Source organism: Marmota monax, unplaced genomic scaffold (genome assembly GCF_021218885.2).
Source record: "Marmota monax isolate L192 unplaced genomic scaffold, Marmota_monax_Labrador192_F-V1.1 WCK01_AAM20220418_F8-fsc00076, whole genome shotgun sequence".
Classification (NCBI taxonomy): Eukaryota; Metazoa; Chordata; class Mammalia; order Rodentia; family Sciuridae; genus Marmota; species Marmota monax.
Genome location: NW_026692843.1, coordinates 248344 through 264911, shown reverse-complemented (window position 1 = coordinate 264911; position 16568 = coordinate 248344). Strand labels below are relative to the sequence as shown.

The window sequence follows — 16568 nt, the reverse complement described above, 5'->3', positions numbered from 1 at the left end:
ATGTGTACCGAGCTCAAAAATGTGATTAGGGGCTGGGGTGGTGGCTCAGTGGAAGACCCTTGCCAAGCAGGTATGAGGCACGGTATTCGATTCTCAGCACTTCGTAAGATAAATAAATAAAATAAAGGTCCATTGACAACTAAAAAAAAAGTGTTCTTTTAAAATATGTGATTAAAGGTTCCTTTTTAGGCTACACCCCAGTCTCCAGGCCATTTAGTTGAGAGTTGTCCCTCTGTGATCCCACAGACCTCTATGGGGGGTGCAAGGTTGATGAGTCATCATTACTGGGAATCAAGCTGGTTGAAGGTCAAAGACAAAAGGCCTTCACAGCCTCCTTCCCAGCACTAGCACAGCTACCTTGATAAGCTTGAGAAGATCAACTTCCATCAAAGCTGGCATCCGAGGCTATGAAGGGACACAGGAGACCACCAGTGGCTGGGGTAGGAAGAGAAAAGCAGAATTCTGCCCCAGAAAGGCTCTTATTCTTTTTTTCCTATACAGCCTCCCCTCGTCTTCCAAAACAAATGCCAGGTGTTTTGCTGCGTTTCCATTTAAACCCAGGAAAGCATCCGTATTGCAGCTTCAATGTTTTCAGAGAACTGAGGATGGAGAACAGCTGGCTCAGAAAGACTTGTTAATTACAAGAGGCTTGGCCTCAGGGGGCCAGGGGACTACTAAAGGAGACACAGAGAGAAGGGTGGCGATCCCTGGAGGTGGCGAGCAGCAAGGTGAGCCCTGCCGTTGCCCAGCCTGAGGCCTGGAGAGGTGGGGTGGGCAGCTTGGGGCCAGGCCTGGTTGACATCCTCCCTGACACGGAGAGCTGGGGCCTGGCATCTGGGGAGGGAAGAGAGCTGAAGCCCCAGGGCAGAGCCCCGGAGAAGAGAGTCTGGGAACTCCAGAAAAGAACAAGGTACCCTCAGTATGTGCTGAGACCATGACACGAGGTACAGACAAGCGAAAGGTTTAGAGGGAAAAAATCCCCTCAGCCACAGAGCTGGGAATAGCTCCTGTTCCTTCCCAGCAGGAGCAGAAACTCATATTTCATGGGGTTTCTGTTAAAGTTCTCAGAAGGCTCTTGCCTCAGTCCTGGGGAAAAAACATTCCTCACCCACACACTTCTCTTGTCCCATCTACCAAAGCAAGACCCCAAAGGATTAAGCTGTTCCAAATAACTGCATCCCAGAGCAAAGTTCAAGAATATTTATAGGATCACAAAAATATCCAGACCCTGAATAAAAGCTCAAAGTCCACAATGTCTGGCATGCAGAGCAGCAGGGAAACATGATCCATCCCGAGGAGAACAATCAAGTCATCAAAATTGACCCCGAAATGTCACCGTCAAATCAGACACTTTAAAAAAGTATTATAGGGGGTGCTAGGGATATAGCTCAGTTGGCAGAGCACTGGCCCAGCAGAAATAAGGTCCTAGCACCTCAAAAGTAAATAAATAAACTGTAACTGCATTCCATACGTTAAGGAGACTCGAGGAAAGATTGAGCCTGTTGGGCTGGGGTTGTGGCTCAGCGGTAGAGCGCTCACCTAGCACGTGCGAGGCACTGGGTTTGATGCTCAGCACCACATAAAAATAAATGTCCAACTACAACTAAAAAATGTATATATTTTTTCTTTTTTTATTATTATTAGTTGTTACATAGCTCTTGACATATCATATTTCATACATTTGATTCGAGTGGGTTATGAACTCCCATTTTTACCCCGTATTAAAAAATGTATATTAAATACAGACACGGAAGACATAAAAAGACCCCCATCAAACTTCTGGAGATGAAACTACAATGTTTAAAGTGAAAAGCACACTGTGAGAGAATATGACAGATTAACCACCGCAGAGAAAAAACTCAGTGGACTTGAAGACACAGCGATAGAAAGGTACCAAACGACACAGAAATGAACAGGGCGTCACCGAGCTGTCGGATGGCTTCCAGGAGCCGAACACATGTGTGATATTGGAGTCCCCAAGAGAGGGGAAGTAAGAAACTATTTGAAGAAATATTTGAAAAGTTTCCAAACGCAATGTAAACTAGAAACCTACACACCAGGAATCTCAGCTGACTCCGTCGTGCACAAGGAGCAGGGAAAACTCCGCACCAAGGCGTGTGGTGACCAAATCGATTAAAATCAGGGGAAAAGGAAAGAATATTGGAGGTAGCTAGGGGAAGAAAAAAAAAAAAAGATAAAGGATGGCACCAAATATGTCCCTGGAAATAACACAAGTCAAATACAGCCGGGTGGTGTCATTAAAGTTCTAAAGGAGAAGGATTCTTTACTCATAGAAAATATCTTTCTAAATTCAGGTGAAATATTTTTTTTTTCAGACACACAAATGCTTAAAGAATTAACCACCAACAAACCTACATTTCAAGAAATGTTAAAGGAAGTCCTTTAAGCCATAGAAAAGACCAGGTGGTAACCTGATGATCAAGACCTACACAAAAGAATAAACACTTTACTTACTATTTAAATTTCTCTTAAAAGATAAGTAGGTGGGGGCTGGGGTTGTGGCTCAGCGGTAGAGCGCTCACCTCGTACATGTGAGACCCTGGGTTCGATCCTCACCACCACATAAAAATAAATAAGTGAAATGAAGGTATTGTATCCAACTACAACTAAAAAATAAATATTTTTAAAAAAAGATAAGTAGGTGGAGTTTTATTTGTTGTTGTTTGGCAATGCTGGGGATTGAACCCAGGGCCTTGTGCATGCAAGGCAGGCAGGCACTCTACCAACGGAGCTATAACCCCAGCCCCCAATAAGTAGGTGTTTAAAATAAAAACATGTGCTATGGGATTTGTAACTTACATAGAAGTAAAGTGTCTGACAAAATTAGCATAAGGCTAAAAGAGGAAAAACAGATTTACAGTTAAGAGTCTTCTAAAATGTTAAATGACATAAATGTCACTTAAAAGCTGATTGTGGTAAATTAAAGAGGTATAGCATAGTTCCTAAAGCAACCACTAAAATAGCATATATACTTGTAGATAATAAGTCAAAGGGGAGAAAAATAGAATTATAAAAATAACAAATTACATGTGTAATCCCAGCAGCTTGGGAGGCTGAGGCAGGAGGATGGAGAGTTCAAAGCCAGCCTCAGCAAGGGTGAGGTGCTAAGTAACTCAGTGAGACCCTGTTTCTAAATAAAATACAAAATAAGGCTGGGGATATGGCTAAGTGGTCAGGGTACCCCTGAGTTTAATCCCTAGTACCAAAAAATCAAAAATAAAAATAACAAATTAATCAAAAAAGAAAAAAGAAAGGATATGGATAGATAGAAAATATAATTGTAGACTGTAGAACTAAACCAACTGTGTTAATAATGTCATTAAATATAAATGTAATAAATATTTACATATTTACTCCAACTAAAAAGCATAGATTTTCAGAGCAGATTAATAAAACAAAATCCTATGTTGCCTACAATAAAGGCACAAATAAATTAAAATAAAAAGAATGGGATGGGATATACCATGCAATCAAAACAAAATCATTGTTTGTATTATATCAGACAACATAGATTTTGGAGAAAAGAATATTACAGGCACGAAGAAGATCATTTCATAATGCCTAAGGGTTCAATTCACCAAAAAGATGTAAAAATTCTAAAATTTTTTTTATGTATCTAATAATCACAGAACTTCAAAATATGAGGTAAAAACTGATAGACTCAAAAGGAGAAATAGATAAATCTACAATTATGTTCTGATGTTTCCACGCCCCCTTCAATATTTGATGGAACAAGTAGATGGAAAATCAGTTTGCATGTAGAAGACCTGAACAATATGATCAACCATCTTTAGCTAGTAAACACGTGTTGAACACCATCCAATAGCAGCAAAATAATTTTCAAGTACAGGCAGAACATTTACAAGACAGACCATACGTATCCTCTGCATTAAAACAGGTCTCAGGGCTGGGGTTGTGGCTCAGTGGCAAAGTGCTTGCCTAGCACATGTGAAGCACGAGTTCAATTCTCAGCACCATAAATAAATAAATGAATAAATAAATAAATAAAATAAAGGTCCATAGACAACTAAAAAAAATCTTTTAAAAATCAGGTTTCAATAAAATTAAGATAATTCAAACTATCCAATGTATTTTATCTGACTATGATGGAATCAAATTAGAAAGCAAAAACAGAAAAATATCCAGAAAATCTCCAACTATTTGGAAACTAAAAAACATAATTCTAAAGGAGTCAAAGGAAAATCAGAAAGTATTTAAATTGAATGAAAATGAAAACACAAATACCAGAATTTGTAGTCTACAGTTAAAAAAGGACCCAAGAGGCACATAGAACACTGAAACCCCTATATTTAAAAAGGCCTGAAATTAATGACCTCAAAACTGGAGACACTGGTTACACAACAATGTGAACATACTTACTACCACCGAATTGCACACTTAGCAATGATTAAGATGGTAAATTTCACATTCTGCATTTTTTTTTAAGAGAGAATTTCAATATTTATTTTTTACTTCTTGGCGGACACAACAGCTTTGTTTGTATGTGGTGCTGAGGATCGAACCCGGGCCGCACGCATGCCATGCGAGCGCGCTACCACTTGAGCCACATCCCCAGCCCCACATTCTGCATTTTTACCACAATAAAATATTTAAAAAAAAAAAAAATCAACAAGTAGCAACATGTAAAAGAAACCAGTTACTAAACAGAACTCACTTTTTAATCCCATTTGGGTGAAATTCAAGAATTTGCAAAACTAATCAATGGTGACAACATCAGAATGGTTACTCTCTTGGGCAGAGAGATCAGGAAGGAGCATGAGAGAACACTCTGAAGTCTAGATTTGGGTGTGAATACAGAAGCACACAGGTGTGGCAGAACCTCACCAGGCTCTCAGATTTAGAGGCCTCTCAGTATGCATTTCATGCCAACTTGTTAAAATAATAGGAAAAGAAAGAAACTATAGAGACGGCTTTTAAAAAGGTAGAAAAGAATCAGTGATGGTCAGGGGATGAAGGGAGACCGATAGGTGGAGCAAAGGACGTTTAAATCAATGAAGCTCGATTCTATGGTCTTGTGATGGAGGACACTATGCATCTGTCAACCCAGAGCCGGAACAGCACCGTGATCCTAACGTAAAGGCCAGACGCAAGCATAAGGCATTGATATCGACTCATGAATTGTAAAAAATGCATCATGTTAATATACGATATTGATAACTGAAGAAATGTATGAAGGAGAGGGCAAATGAGAACTCACCATACTATCTGTTTAATTTTTCTGCAAACCTAAAATTGCTCTTAGAATAGCTGATTACACACACACACACACACACACAGAAAGTGTGTGTGTATATACATAGAATGAACATCCTATATATCTACATATACACACACATATGATGTGGCTTGGATAGGCGGCATCCCCCAAGCTCCTGTGTCAATGCAGGAATATTGGGAGCTAAAGTGACTGGATTACAAGAGCTGGAACCTAATCAGTCCGTCCTGGTTTGAATGCACTGACGGGTGGTAACGGTAGGAGACGGGCCATGGCTGGAGGAGATGGGTTGCTGGGGGCGTGCCCTGGAAGGGCACATCGTCCCTCTGTCCCCTTCCCCCTTCTCTCTGCTTCCGGACTCTGCCATGAGCTGGGCAGTCTCCTCTGCTGGGCCCTTCTGCCCCCTCGTGCTGCCCCACCGTGGGCCCAGGGCAGTGGAGTCGCTGTCTAGGTCTAAGACCTCAGAGTCGCAAATGAATTCTCTCTCCTCCAAGTTGTTCTTCTTGGGTATTTTGGTCACAGTGACACAAAAGTTGACTAAAATAACAAATGTATATATCGAAAATATAGCTCTCCCACACCCGAGAAAAGAATTAGAAAACAAACCCGGAAAAGTGTGAGGGAGGCACTAGTATTTTAAGAGCAGCTGTCTACATGGCAGGGGCCTTGGTGACGTTTCCCCTCGGCTTTCCACTTTTTCCTTGGTTCCAAGCTGTTACAGTTAATGGGGATGATCTCACGAGGGAAAAATATTCCTCTTCCCCTCATCTGAAAACTTAAAATGCCTGTTGAAACCAGAGGAGCAGGAAGCAGCAGACACCACCTACTCAGCCCAGATGTCCCTTCACCAGTGTCAAAAGTCAGGGCTCACTCCTTCCCCCTCTGCCGTTCTGCTCTGAGTTTACTTCCGGCCAGAGGTAAATAATGAGTCAGGAGCAGGACAAGGACACTCCCTGGCTGGGCAGAGCAAGCAGCAGATCTGGGCCTTCAGGACACTCTGGAAGAACAGAGCTCGGCCACCCAGGCTGTGTGGCTGGGAGCTGGTCCCACTGCTGCTCCAACAGACTGGACCTTCCCGAGTTTTACTTATCTCTAAGAACCGAATTTGTTTACCGGGAAATTAAAATTTAAGGATTGACTGAGGTTTGCTTCCTTAATTATGAAGGCCACAACATAAATACATTCAGACTCCTGCGAGCCAGTTTATGGTTGTAACTCTGGGTTTTGGTGGCATCAGACCAAGCTGGAGTCTGGTAGCCCTCGTGCCCCTCATGTCTATGTGGCCCAGGGCAAGTTCCTTCATTTTTCTGGGCCTTGGTCTCCTCCTGTGGCCCCTCAGGTCCTCTGCATGCACCCATGCAGAGCAGGTGGATGGGATGAGCTTCACCTGGCCCAGTGTGCAGGCGGCAGACGATTCCCGCTCATGATGGGGGTGGGCGGTGACAGCTGACACTCTTGCCTTGCTTTTGAAACCAGTTATTTCACTTTCCAAGCCACGGTGTCTACTCTTCCAAGCCGCTACTCCACAAACACCAAGGAATTTTTTTATTCTAAAGAGGAGTTTGTCTTCTGAAAAAGCCAAAAATTAGGCCATTCTGGTCAGGTGGGCCTGGCAAGAGCTCACAGTTTCACAAACTTCCCTGCTCACAAGAATCACCTGCTAGAAACAGCTTACTCCCCAGTGAGGAGCCCTGCTTCAGGGCCCTGCTGGGGCCTAGGAAATGAAGTATTTACCCCACACCCAGGTGAATCCCATCATCCAGGGGGATGGGAGTCACGGCCCGCATGGTTCCATTTACTGTGGTCCACCCCAACGCTGATCTCTCCTGCCATCTCCAACACAGCATAAAGGCACACAAAGACGGGGACTGGAAGGGGTCCATAGCCGAGTAACTTGCATAAGTGACTGAAACTGCCCTGAGGATCTCTTAGGATTTGGGGCCACCGTCACCCCATTAAACTCACTCTCCCCATTGTCAGGGGCCTGCTTTAATAAAGCCAGGCCAACAGAGTCCCTGCAGATAACCTCAGGCATTCCGTAAACAGCCTAAGCTCCAGTTTCCCCAGATAGCTTTCTGGGGTGGAATACTCTGTTTCCCAGTTTCCAGTGTGGGTCTTTCTTCTGGGATCTTGGTGCAAGGCCTTAGCATCATCTTCAACTCCAACCTTCTGCCCATACCCAGGTAAGCAGGTGTCCTAAATTCTACCTTGGGATTGGGTTCAGGCCACCATCCCAACCACAGGACATCCCTGATGGCCCTTTCAGATTCCACCCTCCTGAGCACTGATCAAGGGTCTCTAACTTCATCTTCTGAACCTTTCCTGGAATGCCTAAGCCCTGGTTTAAAAAAAAAAAAAAATCACAGAGCTTTTCCCTGGCTGCCTGTTACCTGCAGGATAAAACTCCACCCAGTCTGCTTACTTCCTGCTCCGCCTCCAGAGGTCTGACTCAAGAATTCTGCCCCCACCTGCCTTGGCTTCAGAAAGGTGCCCCTTAAGCTCAAGTTCCCCCACCATCTGCTCATCTGAACCCCAACAGCACCAAGCCCCGGCTCCACACAAGGGCATAGCACATGCTGCAATCTTCAGCGCACAGCCTGGATCTTCAGCACCAGTGTCACCTGGTGTTTTTGGCAGCTTTGTCATTGCTGTGACAAACAGATGTGGCCAGAACAATTTTAAGGAGGAAAAGTTAATTTGGGGGCTCACAGTTTCAGAGGTCTCAATCCATAGATAGTAGACTCCATTCCTCGGGGCTCAAGGTGAGGCAGAACATCATGGCGGATGAGTGTAGTGGAGGGAAGCGACTCATGTGATGATCAGGAAGCAGAGTAAGACTCCACTCATCAGATACAAATATATACCCCAAAGGCACACCCCTAATGCCCCACCTCCTCTGGCCACACCTCACTGCCATCAGTTACTACTCAGTTGATCCCTATCAGGGTGTTAATTCGATGAGTTTAGGGTCTCATAACCCAATCATTTCTCCTCTAAGCCTTCTTGCAATCTCCACGTGAGCTTTTGGGGGACACCTCCCATTCAAGCCACAGCACCTTTAATCTGTTAGGAATACTGGTTCCCAGGCCTCACCCTGGACCTACCCAGACCAGACTCCCTGGAGGAGAAGCCCAGCAGTTTGCATCGGCACCAGCCTTGCAGGTGATCCTGATGCCCGTTCAAGTTTGAGAACTACTGGATAATATTGAGGCTCTAGGCAAGTGAGTTTCCATTTCTTAGTGACATAGGTGCCAGAAATTCCCCAAGGGATCACCCAGAGTCATCCTTGGAAAAAAGCCAGTCATCTTTCAAGTTGGCTTGGAGCCTTCCTTGGAAAGATAAGCAAGTGTGATTTGGAACACAGGAAATGGCAGATATCCAACAATTTTTCACCTACAGAAATAGTAATTTCCTGTGATGCAATCTAATGGTTCTGTTATGGGGAAGCTTGTGTTTTGCAGGTTTAAAGGAAAGGGCTACCCCATCCCTGGTTGCTGGTACCCAAGGAGGGAAGGGTTCCAAGACACAGCAGGCCTAGAAGCACTCTAGACACAGGTACCCAGGTGGCTGTGCTTAGGCGTCTTTGCTGGGCAGTATGAAGTGTTACCTGGGGCTAAGCTTCACCTGGGAGGGCAGGAGCATCCTCCCTCCAAAATGCAAGGCTGGTCAGAGATGGCAGGGAGCACCACCCAGCATCTTCAGGGTTTGGACTATACAGGGCCAAGTTACCACAGCGACACCACGTGGCAACCAAGAAGCAAAGCAGTTGAGCTGAAGGGACCCCAAGCTCCTTCTATTTGAGTGGAGAACGTACCCCCTTTGGGGAAGTGTAAACCCTGACTTCTAGTATAATTCAAAGACAGAGAGAACCCTCGGGGCCAAGCAATGGACTTCCTGCTGCCAAGACAGATTATGTGATGGTCTAAACCTGTTTCCTCATCTGTGGAGTGAAGATGGGCTGAGAGACAAGCCTTGGAAACACCAACATGCGCCTCTCTGCACAGCTGTCCCTCCATATCTGCTGGGGATTGGTTCCAGAACCCCTCAGACACCAAAATCCAGTGAAGCCTGATTCCATTACACGCATCGACAGGGTACATCCTCCTGAACACTTGCAGTCACCTCTAGACTACTTATCATACCTAACATGGCAAATGTTCAGGACAAATGCAGATTTTTCTGGGATATTTTTGACCCACGGGGCTGGGGACAGTGTGGCCAGACCAACGGGCATCTCATTGGTGATGGTGATGGTCCCTTTACCAGGCCTCAGTGGAGGGGTGTCCCAGTGCCAGCTGCCCTGGGTATGCTCACCAGCCTGCTGAGCAAGGCCGTGTCACAAGGGAACTAGTTCACAGAAGGCAAACTTTAATTTTGTACACAGAGCCCGTGACATAGCGTCTGGCACACAAATGCAATATGAGCATTAAATACGACGGCTATCCTGCTGGTGGCCAAGGCTCCTGTGACTCAGGAGCTGGTGCCCATCTCTCCTCCTCAGGCATCCTGACTTCACATGGGACAGACTCATGGTCAATTCCTGGGGAAGTCAGAGGCCAGCTGCTGGAAATGAAGCCATTTATTGAGGATAATCCTGATTTTGTTCTGCAGCGCACAGGGCCTTGCTCCCTCTAGGTAAGCCCTCTACTACTGAGCTGCACCCCAGTCCCAGCAGTCCTGTTTTCTACCCTGAACAGGAAGCTGCTGCTCTGGGCTTGGTCTTGGAAGGCAGCTCTTTTATGCTCAATCTGCCCGCCAATGAGAGGCAGTTCTTCTTCAAGCAGAAATAGTTGACTAATAATTGTCTAAAGCTGAAGACCTTTGTGCACATCTTGCTCTTCAGTCCTGCTGTGACACAGGCCCCAGAAAGATGGGGAGGGGAGAAAACTGGACACTTGGTCTTAGCCAGTAGTGCTTCCCTTGCACTGGATTCCAGAAAAGATAATACCATTCACTGGTTTCATGATCCTTGGAGCCAGTTTAGAGGTCTAATTAGAACTGAACATTAAAATTGAGGCTGAGGCAAAAGGATCACAAGTTCAAGGCCAGCCTCAGCAACTTAGCAAGACTCTTTCTCAAAATAAATAAAAAGGGCTGGGGGTATAGCTCAGTGGTAAAGTGCCCCTGGGTTCAATCTCCAGTACCAATAAAAATCCTATGTCCTAATACCCTGATAAACAGACTGAACAGGTAACAGCCTCTGGGATTTGGAGAGGCAAGGAGGCACCACTGTTGGCAGAGGGCAGGGGTCAAAGGTGCCTGCTGTTCAAGGCATCATTCCGAGGCCCTCAACAAAGAATAATGTGCCACCACATTGATCATCATTTGCCTAAAGAAATCTAAGGCTGGGGCCCGGGCTGTGGCTCAGTGGTAGAGCACTTGCTTTGCACATGTGAGGCTCTGGGTTCGATGCTCAGCACCGCATATAAATAAATAAAATAAAGGTCCATTGAAAACTAAAAATTACTAAAAGAAAGAAGGAAATCTAAGGCTGATGCTGAGAGGTTCCAAGTATTTCCTGTGGAAACCACACAGCCCAAGCCACCCAGGAAGGAATACCCCCAGGTGTGGCAATTCCTGCCACCAGGGGTCACTCTTAGGTACCCAAAGCACACAATGTCGCCTTGGTCTTCAGGTTTTGAGGAGCTATTACAAAGCATGTTGCCACCTCCAGTTCCGAGGTCTGTGACGGGCTCATGGCTGGACTTCTGCATTGTGTTCCGTGAGCTCCTGTTCATTTGTGCCTTCAGGGCTGTATGATCAGGAGTCTTGGAAGTTCAACTCTGACTGTTCAAGGGGGCTATTCTCTTCTGGGAGTTGAACCCACAAGTAGTTACTAATTAGCTCCAGGGTTTCTGGCCTGTTTTGCTGGGGACTGAGTCTGCTGCCCTGGGCTTGTGAATACCCCCAAAACTATAGGTTCAGAATGTGATGTGGGGAAAGGTCCAGGAGGGAGCCACGGCAGGGAAACCAGGGCCTGGCTGAGAGTCATAACGAGGAGCCACTGACCAATGGCCCGGGGCTCACTGGCCATGTCCCCCTGCCACAGGGTGACCTCGTGGGCTTCTGGAATTCGGCTTCCCGCCTCCCTGGGTGGCTTTAGGAGTTGCTCCCTGAAGCCCCTGTTCCAAGGTCGGGTGCCTACACAGCCTCCAGCCTGGAGCACAGGCCACGTGGTCTCCGGTGTCCTCCTGGAAGCCCTGATCTTTCCCATGTTCAGGTCTGACCGTACAGCTAACTAACCTGGAGTGTCAATTACTAATTCCGGGGAGTGTGTAAATACTAATTTCACCTGCAGCAGAGAAACCATTACTTCTCTAATCAGTGCTGGTGTGGCCAGCCCAGGGCGGTCTAGGAGCCATGGCCTCACCACGGGGACCTCTCACAGGTGTACAGGCAAATTTCCCAAAGCCACCAGAGCAAAGCAAATGCTGGAGGGGCAGCAAGCTGGCCATGCCTCGCTGTGTCCACCCCAGGGCGGGCTCCCTACCTGGACAAGTCCCTGTGGTCAGGGCTTCCGGGTGGGTCCCCCTGCTTCCCTTTTGTATCCTGACCGTCCTCAGGTGGTTGCGCGGATCTTGGGTTCACAGCTGAAGTCCTCTGAGAAAGAAGAAAGAGAAATCAGGAAGGACCCAGATAAGCATCTACAAAGCAAGCGCTGGAACTCTTCCAGTGACCACGACATTGTCACCCAGCGGAGCCCCACCGTGCACTGGGCACAGAGTTAGGCTTTGAGGATATGTGGTGAGCAGAGCAAGGCGGCCTTCTCCCGTCTAAGGAGAAGAAACACAGGTAGACGTGCCATCCCAGCTGGGCAGCAGGACTGGTATGGCAGGACACCAAGAGCAGTGTCATCTGCTCCCAGTGAAAGTGGAGAGGGTTCATCTAGGACCTGAAAGTGTTCTCACACCTGTGGATCCACTCTGGATGGTTCCACAAAACATGACTCAGCTGGAAACCGGCGGGGGGTGGGGTGACAGAGAAATGGGGCCTTGCAATGCTGGGTCAGCCCCACCGGGCTGCTACCCAACCGCTCACAGACCAGGTCACCTTTTCTTTCACTCCTTCAATAAGCATGTCCCCTGCTGGTTTTTAAGACCAAGATGCAAAAATAAGGCTTGGTTAAAACTTCAAATCTCAGGACAAAAAGAGAATGAGATCTTTTAAATACTCGATTTATTTTTTTATTTTTATTTTTTTTTAAATATTTATTTATTTTTCGGTGGACACAACATCTTTGTTTGTATGTGGTGCTGAGGATCGAACCCGGGCCGCACGCATGCCAGGCAAGCGCGCTACCACTTGAGCCACATCCCCAGCCCCTAAATACTCGATTTAAATGAAGTTCACTGAAACACAGTACAAAATTCAGGAGAGGGAGAAGGTTTTTTCTCTATTTTTAAACCCAAACCATATTTTAAAAGGCAGTGGTTGACTTTTATTTTGTCTTCCCCGCAGTGTCCTGAGCCCCCTCTCTTTTCCCCCACCAAACAACCCACACCCCTTACTCTGGGACTGTCTGCCTTCAAAGAACTCTTCTACCTGTCTTCTGACCCAAGGTCTCATGAAAAATGCCATCCCAGAGCCCCCACCCGCACCCACTGGAATGTGGACAAGACTCAGGTCAGTCCCCCAGGACTCCCTGGAGAATCAGGACCATGGGGATCTGGCCCTGGGCTCTGTAGAAGCAAATGCAGGTGTTACTGCCTCCCCTGCTCCTGGTCGCCACGGAAGAAGGTGGCAGAAGAGCCAGGAGAGCTGGCAGGTAGGGGGAGCCTAGTGGAGAGGCCGGGAAGAGGGTCCTGCTGGTGCCGAGGCCTTGTTTTGTGGGGCCCTGGGGTTCAGCCTCGTTCTGCCCCTTCTGTCGGAGGTCATGGGATGAGGCCCTGCACTCTCCTTTTGACCCCAGCGAGCGCGGGTTGGATCTGTCACTTACAATCCAAAGAGTGCATCTATAGATCACAGAGGAGTTGTGAGGGGAGGAAGGTGCCACATTGCAGAGCCCTCTTAAGAAAGTCACCGTTGTGCATTAACACATTCAAAGTTCTGAGAGGTGAAACAGCTGGTTAGATTTTAACTCCCCGTTTCTTGGCAGGGGACCCTTTGTTTATGTCCCACCTGTTAAGGACTCTCGGGAGCTTGGGTTGCCTGGGACACACCATGAAGGCAGTGAGCACCAGACCTCACTTCTTACTTCCTTGCTTAAGTCTGGCTACTGATCCAACTTGCAGAACAGGACATTTCCTCACCTGTGGGTGCCCTTGTGAAACTAGACGGTGGCACTCTCCTGAGAGCATGGCTTGGGAGCCCACAGTACCTCTGTGTGTGCTAGAAGCAGCTTTCCCTGCCCCCAGGGGCTGCAGCTCAGGCCTGGGCACTTGGCTTATGGGGTACCCGGGCAAAACAAATCAGAGTCCCAGCGCCTGGCGGAGAATGTGGTGGTGGAGGCAAGAAGAGCTCCTCCGGCTCTGTGGGGCTCCTTCCTCCTTGTGGCTGGAAATCTCCCTCCACCGAGAGGTTCTGTTCCCCAACGTGACCCAGAGAGAGGCCCACTCGGGCCACTGGGGCATCTAGAGATCCTCGTGAGCTAATCAACTCACCCATTGGCCTGATGCAGTGGTCATTTAATGACCATCTCTTTCGTTGATTTTGACGGCTTCAATCATCCAGGGAACATTCATCCAAAGCCTACCATGTGCTCGGCGTGGGGGCCATAGAGGTGACTAAGCCTCCACCCCGCCTTTGTTTGCCCACAGTTGAGGGTGGCAGACCCAGTACCACCACCACCAGGGCTGACCACAGAGGACAGCCCCAGAGGTCACAGCTGTGCCTCCTGCCTGGAGAGTGGCTCCCAGCCTCTTGGGCCCCCAGAAGGGGGGACCCCCAACCTCTGTAACCTCTAGGTGGAATTCTGTGAATTAATTTTGGAGTTTCTGTGGGACCCCAGAGTGCAACTCTTGCCCCAGCCTGTGCCTGGGGCTCTTTCTGGGATCCTGACTCTCCTGTTGGATGGACCTGACCTTCAGGTGCCGGCCTGAAGAGCCGGCTGGGTTTGCCTGTGTCTCCTCCCTGCCTGGCCCATTTTTCTGAGAGGTGGGCCAGGTTCCTGCGATTGTGACCAAAGGTAAAAGGATAAAGGATATCCCAGCCTTGGGAGGCTCACAGGGTCCAGTGCTAATGTGAGCACTCCAGCGGGAAAATCTCCCTCACTGTAGCGGAAGGCGGGCGGCAGAGAAAACAGCAGCAGCAATGATAACGAGAGCTTCTGTCCTTGAGCAACTGCTAGGGGCCAGTATCTCTTCATGAACTGTCACCTGGAATCTTCACATTCTAGAAGGAAGATGGAGTTTGTGTCCCTGTTTACAGTGGAGCTTCGGAGTTTCAATCCCTTGGCTGAGATCACCCAGCAGCGGTCTGAGTGGACAGAGTCTCTGAGTGCAGAGCCAGGACGGGTTCTCTCTCTTCCTGACCTCCTGGGTCAGGAGGGGAGGAGGAGGTCGAGAGAGCCGGGCGGATTCCTCGCCCCAGTGGGGCTGCTGACCCCGGCCTGGTGTGACCTCTCTGCTGGCTGAACCATTCCCCGCCCTGCAGGGCCTCAGCCCCTGTCTGTGTGTCCAGGAGGGCATTTGCCCCGGAGCACAGTATCAAGACAGTGCACGTGGAAATCACCGTAAATCCAAGCTCCCCCCTGGACGCTTCAGAGGTAGGTCCTCAACTAGAGAACACCACGGCCTTTGGGTGCGTGGTTTTCATGTTATATTATAACTCAAGAATCACAGACAGAGTGAATCTGGGTAAGCGTTGTCTTACCCGGCTGATTGTCTGTCAGGCAAACCTCGGCTCCTAACACCTTCAGCTGCCTCCCTTCTAATCACCACGTGATTGTCACTGAATAATGTACAAATAATTTAAAAGATAAATGTCCTGCCCAGCATTCCACAACCAAAGTTTCTTTCTTTTTTTTTTTTTGTATCAGGGGCACTTAACCACCAAGCCATATCCCAAGCCCTTTTTTATATTTTATTTAGTGACAGGGTCTCCCTAAGTTGCTTAGGATCTTGCTAAATGGCTTAAATTACTGACGCTGGCCTTGAGCTTGCAATCCTCCTGCCTCAGCCTCCTCCGTTGGGATTACAGGCATGTGCCACTGAGCCTGGCCAATCAGTTTCTTTAAATTCTGGAAAGATGTCAACATATCCAGCGGCCTGACAGACACAAAGGACAGATGGAAAGAGGAGGTGGAGGGGGAACACAGTGAGGGCTGCAACCTGACCTGTCTCTAAAGAAAACAGGGAGCATCTATGCTTTTTCAGCGTGTCCCATCTTGCTGCTAGAAAGCTAAGCGGCAGGAACAACACCAGCTATCTCCAGCAGAAACAGATTGGGACAGAGTTAAAAGCAACAGGGCAGAGGATGTGGCCCAGGGCAGAGGATGTGGCCCAGGGCAGAGGATGTGGCCCAGGGCAGAGTACGTGCTTAGCATGCGCAAGACCCTGGACTCCATCCCCAGCACCAAAAATAAATCAACCAGTGGCACACAGCTCTTTTCTTTTAACTCTTTTTTTTTTTTTTTAGAATTTTAATATTTATTTTTTAATTATTGGCGGACACAACATCTTTGTTTGTATGTGGTGCTGAGGTTCGAGCCCGGGCCGCACGCATGCCAGGCAAGCGTGCTACCGCTTGAGCCACATCCCCAGCCCTGCTCTTTTCTTTTAGATATCTATTTCTTTTAGTTGTATACAATGCCTTTATTTTTGATTGATTTATTTTTATGTGGTGCTGAGGATCGAACCCAGGGCCTCGCATGCACCAGGCAAGCGCTCTACCGCTGAGCCACAACCCCAGCCCATGCTGCTCTTTTCAAAGTGCTTTGAATCCCCTCTGATTCTTACAAAATCCTTGCTGACTAAACAGGTTGGTAAAAGAGTATTTTCCATTTATCAGATGAGATACAACTGACTTGCCCAGGTGTTCTGCCTTGAAATCTTCCTCAATAACACTCAACACTTAGCTAATATGTGTCTGCTGTAACAGCAAATGTATTACTGTAAACTCAGTGTGCAAGTACTGTTCTTTTAAGTGCTTTACATCTTTTTTAAAAAAATATTTTGTTAGTTGTCAATGGACCTTTATTTTATTTATTTATTTGTGGTGCTGAAAATCAAACCCAGTGCATTACACATTCTAGGCAAGTGTTCTACCACTGAGCCACAACTCCAGCCCTGCTTTACATCTTTTTAAAAAAATATTTTTTAGTTGTAGATGGACATAATACCTTTATTTTATTTATTTACTTTTACGTGGTGCT

General features: G+C 47.2%; 1 protein-coding gene across 22 annotated transcripts in view; it reads right to left on the bottom strand.

Annotated features, from left to right (window-relative positions):
- The window catches only part of Tacc2 (transforming acidic coiled-coil containing protein 2), a 191743-nt gene that overhangs the window by 140364 nt on the left and 34811 nt on the right, over window positions 1–16568 (bottom strand). For all 22 annotated transcript variants that reach the window (XM_046448736.2, XM_058580716.1, XM_058580719.1 and 19 more), the window contains one exon: window positions 11748–11857. In XM_046448736.2, the coding sequence (XP_046304692.1) occupies window positions 11748–11857 (110 nt within the window). The remainder of the gene's footprint in view (window positions 1–11747; window positions 11858–16568) is intronic.